This window comes from Diceros bicornis, chromosome 37 (assembly GCF_020826845.1).
Source record: "Diceros bicornis minor isolate mBicDic1 chromosome 37, mDicBic1.mat.cur, whole genome shotgun sequence".
NCBI classification, from domain to species: domain Eukaryota; kingdom Metazoa; phylum Chordata; class Mammalia; order Perissodactyla; family Rhinocerotidae; genus Diceros; species Diceros bicornis.
Window position 1 is genome coordinate 4173845 of NC_080776.1, and position 20722 is coordinate 4194566.

Consider the following 20722-nt stretch of genomic DNA (forward strand, 5'->3'; position numbering starts at 1 on the left):
ATTCATAGGGTGTTACGAAGGTATATAGCACAACCAAGTCTTGTTCACTTATATTTTCTTGAAATATTGTCACTTCAAGAGTTATCTTAGTGAAACCTATAAAACAAATTACAATAGCACTAGTACATGTGGTAAATGTTTTATTCATTATATAGATGTATGTATGTTTACACATATAGAAACATGCAAAGAAACACATCTATATACAGAAAATATGTTTACCCGTTTGTCATGACACATATAAAACCAGCAACAGAGCATTAGGCATGTATCACATTCACTTTCTTTCCATAAAATTATATGTACTCACTTTCCTATAAATACTTATAATGCAAAAATGGGCACTAGATATCTGATTTTACTTGGCAATCGCTTACAGAATTATAAATTAATCAGAAGAAAGATGAGCACTGAAATGTAGTGCAATTCATAGTCAATCTTTTCTGGTTTTAGTACCCATAATTTATACTTTGTCTGAATTAGTGGTCTGTTTTATATAAACAATTACATAAACAACTTTAATGGTCTTGATCCCTACTGTTACATTGCTGCCTCAAAAAAGGTTTTGCCAATTCATATCCACACTACTAGTGTATGAAAGCCATTTCCCTATACTCCCAATGAGTCTCTCATTAAAATAATAAATTCTCCATTACTGGGCTAGGCCTGTGATCCTCAAGTTGTAGCGAGGCACTTTGGGGGCACTGAAGCAAACTCTTAGGGAAGATATTTTAAAGCAAGATAAATACAGGATATCTTAAATTTTTGAGGGAAATAATAATATTCAACATCCCTTGCACACCATCCAAACTGCTTGCTCACAGTTTCAACATTATATATCACATTACATTCCTTTCAATGACATCATATCTTGGTGAAGCTAGGTTTCAGCAGCTGCTGCAACAGAAAGCAACTACTGTGTGAAAAACTAACAGGGAACAAGGCATGAGAGTGACAGTGTCCAATGTGACTGGGAAGTTGTGCAGTGTGCAACAGGGTGTACAAGCCCGTTAGTAAGTTATGGTGGTTAAGAATGAAAAAAAATACTATTTTGTCTTTCAATTTACGTATATTGTTTTTTCAAATGGTTATAAAGTTATTAGGACAGAAACACTGAAGTTGTTTGGACCTGACTACTTAATAAATGAAACTGTCAGGGATTTCTCTTAGGCCCAAAGGCACTGTGGAAAAATTTACAGAGACACTAAGGGCACTGTGGACCAAGCAAGTTTCAGAATCTCTGTGCTAGGCAATACAATATGATTTGCAGTTCTTTTTTTTTTTTTTTTTTGGTGAAGGATACTGGCCCTCAGCTAACATCCATTGCCAATCCTCCTCTTTTTGCCGAGGAAGATTAGCCCTGAGCTAACATCTGTGCCCATCTTTCTCTATTTTGTATATGGGATGCCACCACAGTATGGCTTGATGAGTGAGCGGTGCGTAGGTCTGCACCCGGGATCTGAACCTGCGAACCCTGGGTCGCTGACACAGAACACGCGAACTTAACCACTACACCACCAGGCTGGCCCAATTTGTAGTTCTTTTTAATGTGCATTAGTGAAACTGAACATTAAACAAAAAAAAAGTTATTAGCCATTTATGCCGTCCTTTCAAATTATCTAGTCAATACCTTCACCTATCTATCAGTTACATTCTTATTGCTACTGTCTTTCTCATCAATTTGTTCCATCTCTGTTTCTATTAAAGCTAATAATTCTTTGACTTATTTCTTACAAATATTTATGTTTTGTTGATGTTTTGATGTTTTTAATTTTCATGTGGTTAAAGCTGCTGGTAATATTCCTGTTTGTGATTTATTTTACTGTTCTCAGTTTAAAATTCTGCCTAGTACAGAACTGTCGAGAAATATTCGCATCTATTTTTTTCCTAAATCTTTAGAAGTCTTAATGACTTTTGATCTTTTTTTTGATAAAGTGTTTAACTGGGAAGAGAATATTTTAAAAGGAAACAAATCTCTACCTGAAAAGTGAGCTGTTTTTCAAAGAGAACCTCTGTTATACTGACTCATTTCAGCATAATTAGGTGTCAAAAATTATTATATTGAAATAACTTTTATCCCTTTAGGCAGAGTTTATTGACGGCAGTTGGGGAGGTGGGGGAATGTTAAATGTTCAAATAAGTCTGCGAACCAGTATATTCAGGTGGATTTCGTGGAGATTCACAGCATAGTCAGCATATCAAAGCATATCATCTTTTTGATGTTTAGATTCAATAACAAAATAAACAAACAAAATCTGTTTAACTCAATGTTTCCCCCAAATTATTTTAAATATAGAGGTATTTTAACAACCATTAATTTCCCAAATAAGCATTTTTTCTGTGGACATACTTTGAGAAACACTGCACTATGACAATAAAATAGGTACACATTGCCAGCCTTAATACATTTTACTGTTCTTTTATAGGATTTGCCAAGTGCTGAGCAAGGGTATATAAACCCTTTATCATTCATTTAACAACGATTTATTGGGCATCTTCGGGTGCTGTAGATACAACTCTGAACAAGGGAGACATTAGCCTTATGTTCACAGAGCCAACATTACTTAACTATTCAAATATTTCCATTTGCTTTATAATGTGATATTAATTTTCAAATTAAATTAAAAACTTATAAGGACACAAACACCAGAGAAAATAGTACATAAGTGTGTATGGGCCTTTTAAATAAAAAATATCACAGACATTTCAAAGCAGAAGAATCTACTTTTTATTTTTAGCTCATTATGGGAAAAAATAGATATGATTGTAAAAAGAAAATGTCTCATGTAAGACTATATAAGAGTGCAAGTTGTTGGCATCTACTTTTCTATCACTTGGTTTAACTAACAAGTTTCATAAGATTTCCTTAATTGAGTACCTGAAGTGAGGAAGCTAAATGGAATTAAACAAAATATACATTGTAAAATATTTTGGCAGTGGAACAGTTGTGCTTTTCAGGTTCTTTATCACATAAAATGTCATAATTATTTCTTACTCCTATATTTGCTTAGAAAATAATTACTTAATAAACAGATGATGCTCAAATCTCTCAGAATATTTGCAGCTGTTCAACATGTACATGTCAATTGTTTATTTATCCACAGATATTTACCAACTACCTATAGTGTGGTGTGTACAATCATAATAATAAACATAATATTCATAAACCATTGAACTCAGAGGTACGCCTACTTTTCTTATGGTAAATATAACAAATTATTTCACTAACTGATTGATAAATATAAGAAAAGGAGCCATAGAAATTACAAAGGTAGAAAAAGTTATAATGTAGCAAGGAGACGGTAAAGGAGAAATCTGACAAACAGATATATCTGATACTGTTTCATTATTCAAATGTGCAAAACATTTATCATGGGCAATAAAAAGTAAAGAAAAAGCCAAGTAAGAACTTTCTAGGCATACAGAATTAATAAATTAATAACACAATCACATAAATTTTCTTTTTTGATATGATTTCTTTCTTCAAACTATTTTTCTTATCTGACTTTCCAATATTATAATAACTCAGGTAAGTAAGCAAGGCTTTCAAATATTATAATAACCCAAGTAAGCAAAAAATTTGGATATAAAAGAGGTCCAATCAATTTGGAAGCAGATAACTTGCTCTAATTTATGGAGTATTCATACAGAGTAAAGTGTGTGTGTGTGTGTGTGTGTGTATACATTGTGTGTGTGTGTGTATACATTGTGTGTGTGTGTACATTTCAAATTATAGCCCTAACACTTACCAGCTGTGTGTGAACCCTAGGTTAAGTTAAATGAGGAAACAGTCATACCTAACTCATAGTATTTTTGTGAGAATTAAAAAAATATGCATATGGAGAACTTAACAAGGTACTTGACACACAGGAAAAGCTCAATAAATGGTAACTCTTCTTCCCCCCCAGCAGATCCATCACCGTCTCACACACCATACAGTTTACTCATCTATTATGTTTACTGGGGGTCGCCTACCTCCCTTCACTAGAATGTAAGTTCCACAGGGCAAGATTTTTTTCTTCACTGCTGTATCTCAAGTGCCTAGAAAAATGCCTGGCACATAGATACTCAAGAAATATGTGCTGAATGAATGAATGTCATTTCACGATTAGAGCTTTTTTAGTTATCTTCACATGGAACTGAGGATTTTCAACGGGGTGAGGCCATCGCCATGTGTGCAATGTTTCTTATCCAGGAGGGAGTGAGAAGAGCCCTCTGGAGCTACATATAATTTTACAAGAAAAAATATCTAAAGGCATATTTATTTTTCTGATTCACAAACTTGAAAAATATGCATTAGCTGACCCTACAGAAATTAGATCAGGTCAGTGTTTTACTTCCCTTTCCTTTTATGGGAATTTTTTTAGAATAAGTACATTATATCGTAAGGCCCTCCTCATTCAATCAATCAACAAATATCTTTTGATTATTTATCATGTGCCAAGCACCATTCAAGGCGCTGGGGATACCTTAATGAATAACACAGAGGAGATCCACGACCTCACAGTACTTACATTAGATGGGGGGGAGACAGGCAACATGCAGATAGAGAAACAAGCCGAGATAACCACAGACTCTGATTCAAGCTTCACAAGACTTCAAAACAGAGACAGCAAGAGAGAGAGTAACCAGGAGGATGAGGGTGCTTATGGAAGGCCACCATCTCCAAGGAGACGACATTTAACCAAATATTTGAAGGATAATGAGGCAACTACACCAAGAACTGGGGAAAGAGCTGAAAGCAGAGACTCCTAGGATCGTCAGTGCAAAATCCCAAAAGTAGGAAAGAATAAAGGAACCTAGGGTGGCAGAGAACACAGAGTGAGGGGTGGAGCGGTCTACAACTAGATGGGAGAGGTGGGCAGAACTTCCATCGGCTATGACGAGCAGTCTGATTTTATTACAAGAGCAATGAAAAGCCACTAAAAGATTTTAAGCAGAGGAATGACATGGTTTAAATTGGTTCTTCAATAACCTTCTGACCGCGATATGGAGAATCAACCAGAAAAGAGGAGTATGGCGGCTGAGAGCATGCGCTCTGGAGTCGGACAAAGACAAGTTTACATCCCAGCTTTTCCTGAGTATATTGGAAGTTGTATAAAATGTGCATTTGTAGCTATAATGGTAAGATTTTTCCTATATCAGAGCATGATTTTTAAAAGTACTCTCACAAAGATAATTTATACTATTCTTAGATTTGTTTACTTTATTCTCAATTTCTATATGTCCTCAAATATGGAATATTTTTGTTTGAGCATGAGACGACTCTTCACTTTTATTATGCTGAGCACTTTTGTGTGTGTGTGTTTAAAATTTAATAATGTAAATAATACATTGTTGGCAAAATATAAAGAAATAAGGTAAAAGTATAATAACTTTAATAAAATGCAGCTTTACATAAGGGACCATACATATAATATTTAAAACCACAGATGGTGAGACGTTAGGTAGCATCTCTCTCTTTAAATTTGACTTTCCTTGATTTGTAAAATAAGGCCCTTAAAATAGTACTTGCCACAAAATAAGAGCCCATTATGTGAGCCACTAACTTTTATTTTTATAATTGACGTTTATCATCTTCTAGGAAATGCATATAACCACGACTGACCTCCACTAACCTTAAAAAAACGAACTTTCTAGTTAACGCAAGAATGTTCAGTTGCAAGAATCCACAGATTCCTTCATTCATTCAATTGATACAGTATAAGGGACACAGATGCAAAATGGAATAAGACCTCTTCTTTTGAGATGCTGAATTTAGGATCTTTCATTCTTCTCTATTTGCTTATTATTATCATATTTCTGTACAATTTAAAGGGATACCACTCTGATAGATAATCGGATACCTCAAATAAAATTTTAATTATACTCTAAATATATTTTATTTCCTTATAACGAATGATACTGATTTTTATTTATCTCATTTGTATGGTTTTCTACCATTTGGGAGTTTTCTTACAAGATTTGGCAAGATAGTACAGGCTGTGGATGAACAGGTTTCTTTGACTCACATACATGGATCAAGTAGGAAAAATAAAGGAAAGGGTGGAGGTGAGCTTACAAAAAAAAAAAAAAACCCTCAAAAAACCAAAACAAAACAAAAAACAGTGTGATGTGCCTTTTTGGATACTGAGTGAGTAGTGAAGCTGGCATGCTACCCTTCTGCTTCTACTGTGGAGTTCCAAACATGCCAGGTCTGCAGACTCAGCGATGTGCAAGGGAAAATGTGAAACGGCCACAAGTTCAGACTGACCACACCAACGTCCACGTAGGGTGCAAAACTGTGCTGTAAACTCAGGAATGAGGACAGTGTCTGTAGAAGGCAGAGGAGGAAGAGAAATAGGACCATGAATCTTATCCACTTCTCTAGAACTCCTGAGATCAGAAAAAGGCTCGGAGGAAACGTTCCAGCAATAAACTGACCTAACAAATGTCTTTGTGCCAAAGTGAAGAGCTACATCCAATGAGCGTGTGTTATAGAAAGACTTTTCTTTAATAATACCTTCTAGAAATAAGTGTCTGAAATTTAAAGAAGCATGATTACTGCTATTTGAAAAAGATGAGATCGTATATGCTATTAAAAAATTTTAAATTCTTTTATAAGGAACATATAAGGTAGAGTATATAGTGATTATTTGTCTGGAAAAAAAAAAAAGGTGTTCTACTTGGTAGAAATGACATGGATTGTCTTACCAGCTGGCCTGACTGAAAGTGTCTTTTCCCTCCTGGTCAAGTTTCAATGGGCAGGGCCTTAAGTGTGTGTTTGAAGAGTCAGGAATGAAGATACTAATCCCATCCCTTCTCTTCAGTGTTTATTGCAAAGCATGCAGAGAGGCACCACGGGCATCAGTGTTAGGACTTGATGGGTAAAATCGGCACAGCACAGTTATGCAAATCATGTGTGCGACTGACACTGTTTGTGTAATTATCAGTGTAATCCACCTCTATCAACCACCTCCAGGAAGGAAAGGAGGCTGAAGGGTGGAGGTTCACACTTGGGAGATCACCCAGAAAGTGGGCCAGCTGCCAGGTCTACCATCAGGTGAAAACAGTTCCTTCTCGTGGGGAGCCGGCAGGACAAATTATACTACACTTAATGCACCATCACCATTATGAATGAGCTGTACTGGCTTCAATTTCTGAACCAGTATAACTTAATCCAATGTGTCTATCATTATGCTGGCCCATGGGTTAGTATTTTTTTAAATGAATCTCTTTGGCAAATCTAGTAGAAAAGTCATGGTCACCGGGTTTTAAAAAATGTCAATATGAAAATAACTGATGATGATAATCTTTTGGCCAAGTACCTAATTTTCAGACATTTTTTACTCTTCAGTCATTTCACAAAATAATCAGCACTATTAACATGCAAAGGTCTATAACCCACAGCAATCCCATATTATACATATCGTTTCCTATGTAATATAAACTAAAAGTACTTAATTTATGTCCTTTTTACTGGCAGTCACCACAAAAATAAAGTGAAGTAATATTGAAGCAAACGCTGAAGGATTGGGGGGAAAATTCTATGAGAAACACAAAGAATAGCAGGCAAAAGGAGAGAGAAGAGGGAAAGACAACTTAAATAAAACAAGATGAAGCAGGGTGTATTAGGAAAGAAAGTGAGTGATCACAAATGCCACATGTACTTCGGAATACATTTTGGTTTATGGTCAGTCAGCAATTTAAAGAAATGATGTGGCTGTGGTAATGAATCCCTTAGTAAGAAATGACAATATATGTGAGGGAAGATCACTTCTCATGACGAATCAACAGACTGTCCCATATGAGAAGACTTAAAACTAGAGTGTTTGACATTAAGTTCTCAGTTTCCTTTTTTTTTTTTCTTTTTTGGTGAGGAAGATTGGCCCTGGGCTCACATCTATGCCCACCTTCTACTTTGTATATGGGACACTGCCACAGCATGGCTTGATGAGCAGTGTATAGGTCCGTGCCCGGGATCCGAACCCATGAACCCCGGGGCCACCAAAGCAGAGTGCATGAACTTAACCACTATGCCACCAGGCCGGCCCCTGTTGTTTCTTTAACAATATGGTCAAAGGTTAGCTCTATCTTGATCCATGCCAGACACTACTTTGGGACTTTATTTTCAAGAAATTTGAAGATGAAGAGAAAGCTATCTCTTCCTTACTAGCTTCTCTGACAGCACATAGTTTATACCTTAAAAAATGCCTATTTTTATGGCATTTTTGATTGGTTTAACATTCTATTAAAGGTGAATGTGCAAATATATTCAAAAGCAGGGTGAGTCCTAATATTTTACTTTATAGGTATTTTCTCATAATAGTTAAAGGCATAACTGAACAAGACATAAACTAGAGTAAAAATAAAAGAGAAATGTTTAAGTGAGTTTGCAGCAATCAGTGTACTATTTAACCAATATGTTTTTAAAAATCTATATTAGAAACTAATGCAAGCATTGAATATTTCTAAGCTATTTTGATAAAAGATATAGTCCCTGGAATTATAGAGTCTTGAAAAATTAAAAGACAGTCCTTATATGAAAGAACTAAAAATGTACAATGAGGAAAAAGTTGTTGTTTTAACAGATGGATATTTACATGGTACATCTGGTCTACTTGCTTTTTATAGGACAAAATAGCTTTAAACTGACAATTATACATAAAGAACACATTTCTTAAGCTGAAAATTGTCAAACACTGAATAGGTTACAAAGCAGCATTGTAAAAATCAACATTCCTAGGTGTTTGGAAATAACTAGATATTTGTTAAGAATCATGTAGGCTAATTGACCGTAAATCAAAAGAAAACTTCACGACACCGGAAGGTTCCTCAAATAGCTATCACTTCAGGGTTATGTGATACACATATATAACAAACTAATTTTACAAAGTATTTATTTTTAGGTCATATATCCAAATAAAGAATTATATACTAAATACTGGTTTAATTGAAAGCTAAGGTTTTTCTTAGAATTTTATAGCAGGTCTTTTTGAAAACACAAAGTAATCCTTATTTTCTTAAAATGAGATGAACAAAAAACATTCAACAATTCCTGCAGTAATCTGTTTACTCAAGGATATTTTATTTATGTATCTTTGAACAATTAGTGTTACAGGTCACAAGCATCTTAAAAATATGTTAGTAGTAAGGAATATTGGGCTTTTTTAGAATACAAGAGATAATGAATAAATTTCCTTGGGACAATAGGATTTTTCGTTTTCAATTTTTTTTTTATTCCATTTTTAAGCAATAAATAATTTTTTGTAAGAATCTAAATCCAGTACAATTCCATTGACCAAACTGAATTTTAGATACAGCATAAAATCATTTGAGACTGTATCGCATTCTGACTTTTTTCTCTTTAAGATTTATACAAAGGAATTTATAAAATGCATAACTATTATGCATTTCCGTATACTAAAAATATGTACTCTTCTGTTTTAAATATTTAATTTGGGCATTAGAGTAAGTGAGAAATATACCGGAAATGCTAATTAGAAAAAAAAATGCAATTCTAGTTCCTCTTAGATTTAAAAAATAACAAGTATGCTAAGTATTACTTTGATTAATAGGGGTCCAGGGCTTAATTGAAACACTATTTCCCCAGTGTACTGGGCATAATAAAGACAATTAAAAGGAGTAATATGTAACATACAAAACACACTAATCAAATTTCAAGGAATGAAAAGACTACAACCACTTGTTAATCTAAAAATCTAAGAGACAAAACTGATAAAAATCATTTTTGTAGCAGAAACACAGATTCGTCATTAAAAATTCACATAAATACTAGGTTATAAATTTATAAAAAGCAAATTAGATGATTTGTGCAGTAAATCTTCAGAGTGTAAAATATAAACCAGTATCTTTTATTCTCCTACAACTTTATATGATACTTTCTAATTTTTTATTTCTCTCTCCTTTCCCTCTCCTCCCACTCCCTCTTAAAATGTCATTTAAATTTCACACAGAAAAATATCTGTTTTTTTTCTGTCTCAGCCATTTATTTTGTTTTGAGGGCTACAATTGCTAGATATGTTTAAATTTAGTCAACATATTATAATAAAATAAAGCAACTCTAACGAAATATCCAGCACCAAGACAAATAAAATAGCTTTAAATAGCCCATCATAAATGAAAATATTTAAAAAAAACAAAAAAAAGGTCAAACTGTGATTATTGTACTAACAAAATTTAGATTGTATCATTTCACTTATTTTTCCTGACAATATTTCCCAGACAATATTTCTGAAACAGTATATAGCACTGCCATAACCAAAGTAAGAAAGGTTATGATTTCTTCCATTATTATCAAAAGAAATGGGAACTAAAATATACAAGTTGCTGACAGGAATTATCTGCTACTGAAAACAGATTATCATATTAATCTGATATTTGTAGAATTAATAAAATTATACTGTTTGCAAATCATTGTTAGAAAACAAACTTTTCCATGGCATATACTAGTAAACACTATCAAAGTATTTTTGCTCTTTAAGGAGCTCTGATTTATTAACTATTTGTAAAATTGGGCATCCTTTCAAAATTTAAAAATGTTATCAATGACTGTAATCAAAATTTAAAATACACAATCAAATCAAATAATCAGGGTTTTTGTCCAGTTAAACCCATTTTCTATTCCTGTACGAAAAGTATTACTCAGGTACTATTTAGGAAAAGTGAGGGAGAGAAAATTCAATATTATGTCACACTTCTCCTGCTGTTGTTTGGCAAGACAGAGGGAGCTTTTTCAAAAGTATTTACTAAGACATAATGTATTTTAAGTGAACAAACTATGTCTGGAACCAGAAATGTGAAATCAGAAACCTTGATGTAGGGGGTCTACATCACGGATACGTCTTAGATTTAGGTTAGCAGACAGTAGCAGAGAAGTAATATTGGTCCTGTGAAGATCATCTGAAAACCCTGAGACCCATTCCATTTCACGCAAATCTATTTTAAAATTTAAAACAAACTAGAGCAAACTATATAAAAAAAAAAGTGGTCAGTGGGGACTACTTTTTTATTCTTTAAGGTTTGGTCACAGTGAGTGATCAGCAGCAAATTCCAGGGAGAAAAGATAATATATTGTATTTAGCATCATATAATCTTAGCAAATAGGGAGATTTAAAGATCAAATTAAGTGACTTGACAAATTCACATAGCTAATGTGCCATGAGCCCATTCTAAAACCTAGATGTCTTGACCTCCTGACTTCCAGAGAGTACTCTTTTTTTTTCTTTGTCATTTTGAGTTAACTTAATAGGGTTAAAGTTTTATAGAATAAACTTATGGGGCTTTATCATTTATCCCATAGCATAGAGTACAGATTCTGGAGTTTGACTGCCTCGGTTTGAATTCAGGCCCTGCCTGTGTGACCTCTCTGTGCCTCAGTCTCCTCACCTGTAAAACAGGAGTAATACTAGCGAGAAGCTCTCTTGACTGACTGTCTCTCCATTCTCTTCAAAAAACACACTGGTGGGAGACCTGCAACACTGAATTCCTGGCGTTCATAGGCCCCGCTTTGGTATGCCCACACAAACACTTTCCGCAGCTGAATTGGATAGTCTCTAAGCACCCGTTATGATTCTAGCCAAACCTATTTATGCCAGCTGTGTTATTATAATTATGGAAATTATCCAAATATCCATATTCCAATGAAATAAGTACAAAAAGAAAGTTGTTTCTATAAAAACTAATTTTACCACTTCGGAAAGATTCAATAAATGTGAGTCGATTTTAAAAATGCTAAGGAACTGGAAGCGGGCAAAGACAATCATAAAAATTAGTGCGAAAAGTCTTAAAAGTTTAATAGAAGTCTGATTGCTTCATAAGGGTCTAAATTCTTAAGGAAACTGAAAATGGAATTAGATCTGATGCATTATGAGTGTGATATTAGGCCAGAAAAGTTACCTGGAATTCTAAAACCAATTCCTCAGTGGAAGAAAAGGGGCTGGGCTTATATCTAAAGATAAATGATTAAATATATATTTTATATTTACATTTGTTAATGTAAAGATCTTTTTTTCATTAAAAGAATATCTATCCCATGTTACTAGACTTAAAAACTACCAAGTTTTGCTCATGTCAGATAAAAGGGCTTTAATTAAAGAAATAATCCACGGGAAGTGCCTAGTACAGTGCCTAGTGTCTAGGGAGAGCTCAAGAAATGCTGGATATTATCTGTAAATAAACCCAACTATTGAGACTATGCAATCAAATCCTAGACACTACCTGGTGTCCTCTAAAATATGCAAGTAGAGTTCTAAATATAAAATTTCAGCTTGTATGGGATCATATACAGTTAAAAAAAAAGCTAGCATTCATTGAATTTATACTGTATTCGAGACATTTTTTGAAGTGTTTTTTCATTTCTTAAACCGATACATTTCTGTGAGATTTTTATATATATATAAGTGCACATCAATGCTGGGCTCATTATTACCAACCTACTAGATGGAAAACTTTCAAATCTAAAAGACAAAAAGCAGAAATGTAGTATTAATACTATAGAACACAATAACTAACTAAATAAAAGAAAACTATGGACAGTCATTACCCAAAGCCTGATTGGGGGGGGTGGAGGGAAGCAAAATACCTTGTACTTATAGTAACATCCATAGAAAACAGAAATTAGAATTAAAATCATTAAATTACACTTAATACCCTATACTAGTAATTTTAAGTACTAGTTCTTAAATTTTAGTCAATCTGTGGCATAGTCTCTATTTTGCCTCCACAGCCATTTCCACCCTTCTTTGCTCTGCTCCTGCAGAAAGTTAATTTCTATTGGCTTCATCAATAGCTCCTTTGTCCTCCGGCTTCTGGTTTGGTTCAGTTAATGGGAGGCATCAGCAAGAGACTAGAGGGTGCACAGAGTGAGGTCAAGGTGTATATTCCTCAGTCACAGGTTAGCAGGGATTCATTCCTCTAGAGAAAGTCAGTGTTTAAGACCATCTCCTACCTCTCTTAATTCTAGTGACCTCTAGATCCTCTTGCCCCTTCAGACATAGAGCTGCCAATGGCTTCCTGCTATTGCTAGCCTCAGAGTGCTTCAACCATCCTTTGTTGGTTTCCTTTATGCCTAACCATTCTCTTGTAAATATTAGTCCTTTCATGAATGTCTCCAAATTTCCCCCATTTGAGTGTCTCATTGCCTTCCCATCAGGGCCTTGACTGATAGTTATTGGTGGCAGGAGTGCTGCAACGCCTCAGGCGGCCAAAATGTCATTCTGGCATCGAGCTGCTCGTGTTTGAAGAGAACAGGATGGCCTCCTTATCAGGGAGTTAACGGAATACTGGTAATTCTAGGCATGTGCTGGCAACATGATGACTCAGATTATCACAGGTGGTAGCATGGAATGAAGTGCAGATGCAAGGCAAGGTGTAGGAGCTGTGGCCTTTACATGCCAAAGTGACAATGGCAGTGTCTAGTGTGAAGACTGTAGTGTGACATGGCCCCAAGGATTACACAAAGAAGAAAGGACAAATTGAAGGCCTTGAATGCTCAAGTCAGAACAGAGGTGAAATATCAAAGTTTTCTGTCAGCTTTAAAAGAGCATTTACTTAAGCCTCGGGGCAAATAAGGCTGAAGATCAACTTCGGAATCTGACTCAAAGGGTTATGGAATTGCTATACTAAATAAAACCGGCAAAACCAATACCACTAGGTCTTGGTGATGGAGTAATGATGGGGAAAGGCTGAAACATGGGATGGAACTATCTGATCAAATACTGAAGCTCAGAATGTTGAACTGCCAAACACTCCTGAACCATCCTTACCGGAAGACGTAGTCCCCCCTCACTGCCCACCTTTCCATCTATGGAAACAAATGTCCCTATAAATCATCATTCCCATATAATAAGAAGACTTTCAATGGCTTCCGATGAAGCAAGAATCCAATTAGAGAATGGCACTTCTTTTCAGGACCCACTCCTCTTACTTCTTATTGCCCCCAGGCTCATAACAAGTTAGATCCTAATATAGTCAAAATCGAGGCCTGATCCAGAAGGTGACAGCCTCTACGCTGAAAGAATTGCAAAACTTTGCCAATTTGTATCAGCAGGAGTCTAGATAGCATGTAAGGGAACGGACAGATTCTAAGGGTTTTACCAAGAAGATGAACTTTATTAAAATGCTAGATTGGGCCAAATGTATCAGTATATGTGCATTCACCTGGGATTTGGGATTTAATATATCGCCTTGAGCAGGTGGGAGTGACTGGTTAATTGAATCCTTGATTCAGTGATGGCTTAAATAGTAAAAAGTTGAAACGCCAGAATTTTCCTGGCATAGCAAAGTGGAAGAATTCCAAAAGCTCAAGTGAGTAAGAATATTCAAAATGCTCTATTATGAATCACGCTGGTCAGCCCTCCTCTAATCATATCCGTGGAAGGGCATGTGGGACACTCCCTTCACCGAAGAATTACACTGGTGAGGAAAGACCCAGAATGATGGAAAAGCTTTATGGCAACTGTCTTCTCTAGGCTGGAGAGAACAATTAGGCACCCCGATTTATGTGATCCCAGAGTGGCAGAGGCTATGTAGCGGAAATTAATTTCAGGAAGGCGCAATTACCTTAACAAGCCATAGAGAGAGGGCGATAATCAGCGTTTTGTGCCACGGGGTTCTATAGCAATGGCTAATTGATTATGGAGTCCCCAAGAATGAAACAGATGGTTAGACTACCAAGATGTTAACTGACTGACATTCACAGAAAAGTCTAGGTCTTGTGGGCAAAAATCCAACTTAAGTCACCATGGTAAGATTCATGATCTCTCACTCAGTGCCTAGATAAGCACTAAGCCTATTCACAACAACCAGGGTCATAAAGTTTGAGGTGGAGACTGAGTCCCTTTCCGGAAGGGCCCTGAAACCTGGCCACAGATGCATGCTATGAATCTTCCTCTAAGTCATTCCAGAATCACCTGTGGACATTTATGATGATGACTGTGCATTGGGAAAAGGAAAATACCAAGTCCTCCCACAGGTTATTAGACAGTTCTGTTAGATTAGCTCTGAATTGACGTTAATCTCTGGAACCGAAATTGCCACTGGGGCCCACAGTCAAAGTGGGGGCTTGTGGAGGTCAAGATATATATATATATGGCGACTTTACCCAAGTCCATCTTACAGTACCATGGGAACAAATAAATTTAGTAATGGGAAGAATCCTTACATTGGCTCCCTGACCCATGGAGGGAGTGCTCTTATAAAAAGCCAAGAACAATGCTGTCCAATGCAAATATGAGTCACAGGTGTAATTTTAAATTTTCTAGTAGCCACATTTAAAAGAGGTGGAATTAATTTTAATAACGTATTGTAATTAATCAAAAATATCATTTCAACATGTGGCCCGAGCTATATTTAGGTGCTTAACAGCCACATGCAGCTAGTGGCTACCATATTGGAGATTGCAGCCGTAGAACTAAAACTGAAAGACATTGGGGTGGTGATTCCTACTACGTACCCATTTGTACTCTTTGTTAGGCTAATGCAAGACCTGGATGGTTCCGTGGATGAAAACAGACTTAATCACATCATAAAGCCAACTGCAGATGCAGTTCTAGCTGTAGTATCTTCACTGCTGCATATTAACATAGCCCCTGACACCAGGTATGGAGTTATTGACTTAACAATTTCTCTTTAAAATAATTCCTTATCAACAGAGATAATCAGAAGCAGTGTGCCTTTACACTGCAGGGACAGCATACTTTCACTATCTTACCTTAAGGCTAGGTCAACTCTCCTCTCTTTGTCACAATATAGTTCAAAGAAATCTCGTTCATCTTGACATCCCACAGAATCAAGCTGGAACATTACATTCATGGAATTACACTGATTGGACGTGCCAAGCAGGAAGCAGTAAACACCTAAGATGCCTCAGTAAGATATACGATAGAGCACAGGAGGTAATCTCCATGAAAAGTTCAGAGACTTGCAGCATTGGTGAAATTTTATGGGCCTAGTGATCTGAGTGCAGAGGGGACTGGGGCAAGACATGGATCTGCAGCACACCTCTGCTGTGTTGAAAGCTCTCTATAGCTTTGGCTCTAAGATCCAGCCATGCAATGACTTTGGGAAATGCTGTACGACATCTCTGCCAACAAAAGCGTCAGAGTGCAGATCCCTAATGGTTTTGGAGTAAAGACATGTGAATAAAGCTATTCTACCAATAGCTACTCTCTATTTGAAAAGCAGCTCCTAACTTGCTGTTGGACTTTGGTTAAGACTGAGTACTGGGCCATGGGACTCCAAATAACTCTGTGGCCCAAACTAAGCAAAATGAACTAGGTGTTATCTGATTCAAAATATATAAAATAAGATGTGCACAAGAGCACTGCATTGTTAAATAAAACTTGGACCATGCAGGTTTGGGAAGCCCAAGTATACTTCATGAGCTAGGTGTCATGAGCTAGGTGAAAGCTGATACCTGCTTCACAATCTCTCCTTCAACCCACATCTATAGCCTCATGGGGTGTTCTCCATGACCAATTAATGGAGAATGAAATCATGTACACTTAGTTTATAAATGGATTGTATGATATTTGGTACCAGCTGTGATTACTATGTTACAGGCCCGCTGAAGAGGGCTGGCCCTGAAATATAGTAGTGAAAGGATATACCTCCAGCAGACAGATTTTCAGATTGTATACTTTGCATGGAAGGAGAGATAGCTGAGGTAATGATACATGGCACAGCCATATAGTCAAGGACTTGGAAGAACAAGACTAGAAGATTGGTGACAGAAGGTCTGGGGGAGAGTTACATGGATGAACCTGTCAGAATTGGTACAAACTGTGACAATATGGTGTCCTATGTCAATGCCCTTTAGAGGGCATCCACTATGGAGAAGGATCTTAGTAATCTGGATAGATTATCTGATGGAAGACCCAAACCAGTCAGACAATCTATTTTATGAATGTCAGTCAGATTCTTTTCCTAGCTACCCTGGTGCTTGCTCCATGTACAAAGTGACACTGGGAGCAGGGATGGAAACTATGTATGGATTCAACAACATAGACTGCTCCCTCTCTATGACTGATTTAACTACCCCCACTGCTAAGTTCACAACTTTCCAATGCTGAGACTCCAATATGGCACCAGTGATTCCCCAGGGGAATCACCCAGTCAATTGGTGGCAGGCAGGTTATATTGGACTCTTTCCAACATGAAGGAGGCAAAAATTTATCCTCATAGAAATTAATACTTCTTCAGGATATAGATTTATAGATATTCAGGATATAGATTTATCTCCCTTTCCTTCAATACTTTTGCAAGCTTCTCTCTGCATGGATTTAACAGAATGCCTCACCGATTAACATGGTGTTCCTTACAATATTGCCTTCAGCCAGGACATTCATTTTATGGCAAAGGAAATACAGCAATGAGCTCAAACCTACAGATTTCACTGATCATACCTCATGCTCCATCATCCAGAATCAACTGGCTAAATGGAGTGGTAAATGACCTACCAGTGGAGTGGGTCACGTATGGTTGCAAGCTGGGAGAAGTTCGGGTGTGTTCTATAGGATATGATAGATGCCTAAAGCCTTCTCCTCCATAGCTGGAATGCATGAGTCTAAGAAGACAGAGGCTAAGGTAGGACTGGCCACAACACAAATCAATCAAATAACTTATTTAAAAGATTTTTACTTCCTGCGCTGAAATCTTGGGATTAACGATTTCGGAGATCTCAGTGCCCAAGGGAAGAACGTTTCCACCACAGATCAGAGTGCTGGTACTGTTGTATTGGAAGCTGAGACTCTTCTCTGGCTATTCAGGGTCTCTCAAGCTGCTCAACTAACAGGGAGAGAAGGGGGCTATTGGTTGATAACTTTTCCAGATTACCAAATGATTTGGTGTTGTTGCTTTATGATGGGGCAAGGACAACTATGTTTGGAATTCAGGAGATTCACTGGGGCACCTCCTAAAAAAACTTGCCCAATAATCCTGGTTACTGAAAAGCTGCAGTAATCCAAGGAAGGCAGAACCACCAAATACTCCGAACTTCTAGGAATTAATGTTTGGATCACCCATCAGATAAAGAACCCTGTCAGCCCAAGTGCTAAAAAGAGGAGATGATGAAATAGGTAGTGGCAGAAGAAAGCTATAATGATCAATTTGAGCTTTCTGACCAATTAGAGAAGCATGGACTTGAGCAGTTATGTTTTATGTTCTATCTATTATGAAAAACACTGGTGAAGCCTAACATTTTAGATTCCAGTTGGAAGTATGACTGAATTGATATCACCTTTTGATGGCGCAGTAGTTGGAAGACACCCCTCTCTCCCTCTCATTGCTCCATTAAACTGCCTTTAATTAGCCAGTCTGAGTACACTATCTGTTGATATATCTGCAAAAATCATGACTTGGTATACCAAATTGCAAAATTAGCATGATAGTAGTTACAGGGACCAGGTCTTTTATTATTTTTTTTAACCTCAAAGTAGTAATATATTTGTTTAGAAAATATACAACACCACAGAAACAGCTTTGCTTTATACACACAAGCTTTATAATTACACAGAATCATGTAAATGATGTCAAGTGTCTGGCCTGGCCAAAGCCATTGGGAGTGGCCTACTTTTGGGGTGACATCTTTCCCTCCCCGCACTTCATTAGCCACTAACCAGGAGCCCTAGATGGGTCATGCCTCATTTGCATAACAAACTGGTTGCAGCGGCCCAGCTCAATGTAACACAAAAACCAAGGTGTCTTGACTTGTTAGACACTACCTACAGGGATAGATCTGTTAAAAGAACAAAAAGGAAATCAAGGAAACAGATGAATATGGAATGCCTTTCAGAGGTGTAAGGAGGCATTGAATCTTCTAAGAGCAATATAGCAATCCCAGGTAAAGTAACATGTGTACACTAAACCATGATGTTAAAAGCAACACAATTTTGTAAAGAATGAAATCATTCAATGAAATCAACTTCATGCAATAGATACGTTCATGAAAACCTATGTTTTACATAATCCTTGGTCAACTCAATAATACTTTCATAAGCCAGAATACATGGATAGCTGTAGGAAATAACTTTCGTGTCTTAAAAATATCTTTCAATAAAAAGTAATTTTTATAATAAAACAATACCATTTTAAGATGTAATGTTCATAGCATAATTTTAAAATAAAATATAAAAGGTCGTAGATGGAAATATGTGAATTACTTTGAGTCAGGGAGGAAAGTGAATATATATAATTAAAATATTTTGTTTTAATGTTTGCATTAATTTCATTTTTCTATAACTGCCCCAAATTTAAGAATTAATGTCTAAAATAGTTTTACATATTTCACATTCATGTTAAAAAACTAAGAAAAGCCTTAAAGATTAATGAGAAAAATGTAAAGAAAGATAATACAAGCATTACCTCACAATCCACAGCCCTCTCTAATACAATCTGTCAGTGTAGATGAAAACATCACTCCCATCATATCTTCATATTAAAATTAAATTTTAAAATGTCATTATGGACAGAAGGCGTATATAAAACTGGCTTGAGAGGATTCTATATTAATTTTCCACCTTTAACTTCTTGCTTATGGCAATTCATGCTAGAAGTCAAATGAGATTCATTCAGATTTCTAATCATTCTTTCTCTTTTATGCACTAAATTCTGACATTTTTTAAAAAATCAAACTTATTCTAGATTTTTTAATGATGATTTACAAAGTAGAGAAAAGTTTCAGAGAGTACCCAATAACTATAGTTAGAGAGTTAAAGAAACAAGGAGAGTTAAAAGGGAATATAAAATACTCTAACAGTCAATTTTCTAACAAGCATAATAGTTGCAATTTTAAAAACAGCAATATTTGATTTCCCCACTGAGGTCCCCGCCTGGGCACCATATCAGTCAAAAAATATCACAGCTCTCATCTCCTCTATGGTAACATCAGCATGTAACTATGATGTTTTACTAGATTTTCAATTATCCTGGCTTAACCATAATTACTGCATTATTAATAACTGTAAAATTAAAAAATCATAGAAAATTTATATATCAGCTTTTCCTCACTTCAAAAGCTTGGAATAAGAGACTCTTCAGTTGACAGGGCTTGTTTTTGCCAAGTCCATAAGTCTAAAAAGAAGGGCCATATGCATTCTGCAAGATTTACCATTATTCAACGTACACAAATAAAAATATTGTCTAGGTATATGCCAAAGCTATACGTTACTCTGTGTTATTTGACAGCACTCTCCTGAATTCTCATATTTCAGCTCTTTTCTCCAAGAGCTGGTGACACTCACCAGAGTGGGTCCTGAGGTGTCCTGTGAGGGCGTCCCTTCTTCTACAGGCATAGCTACAGAAAGGACATTTGAACGGCTTCTCTCCAGAGTGTAGCTTTATGTGTCTCAGAAGGTTGCCCTTCTGAGTAAAGGAAGCTCCACACTGGTTACAGTGGAAGGGACGTTCACCTGCAGAAAGAACAAGAAGTGGGAACAATCAAGCAGGCCACGCGCAAGTGACTAATTTGCTGTACACTGTTCACTAGCGTCAGTTCTCTGTGCTAAGAACGTTCAACTCCCTCCTAAGTCTTCTAAATCTTTATCTTCCTAGAATTTGCTTTGCTAATAGCAAAGTCTCAAGCTTTAGGTCAAGTGTCGTTTCCTCTCTTCCTATAAATTTTACAGGACTCCTGTCATTGACTTAAAAGAATAACAATAATAGCATTGACCACTGGTTACAGAACGAGTTGCCATCGCGTTACTGACTTGACGGTATTTCAATC

At 36.3% G+C, this 20722-nt stretch overlaps 1 protein-coding gene across 8 annotated transcripts in view; it reads right to left on the minus strand.

The window, feature by feature from the left end:
- Positions 1 to 20722, minus strand: part of IKZF2 (IKAROS family zinc finger 2) — a 155408-nt gene that overhangs the window by 30369 nt on the left and 104317 nt on the right. For all 8 annotated transcript variants that reach the window (XM_058532933.1, XM_058532930.1, XM_058532932.1 and 5 more), the window contains one exon: positions 20241 to 20408. In XM_058532933.1, coding sequence (XP_058388916.1) covers positions 20241 to 20408 — 168 coding nt within the window. The remainder of the gene's footprint in view (positions 1 to 20240; positions 20409 to 20722) is intronic.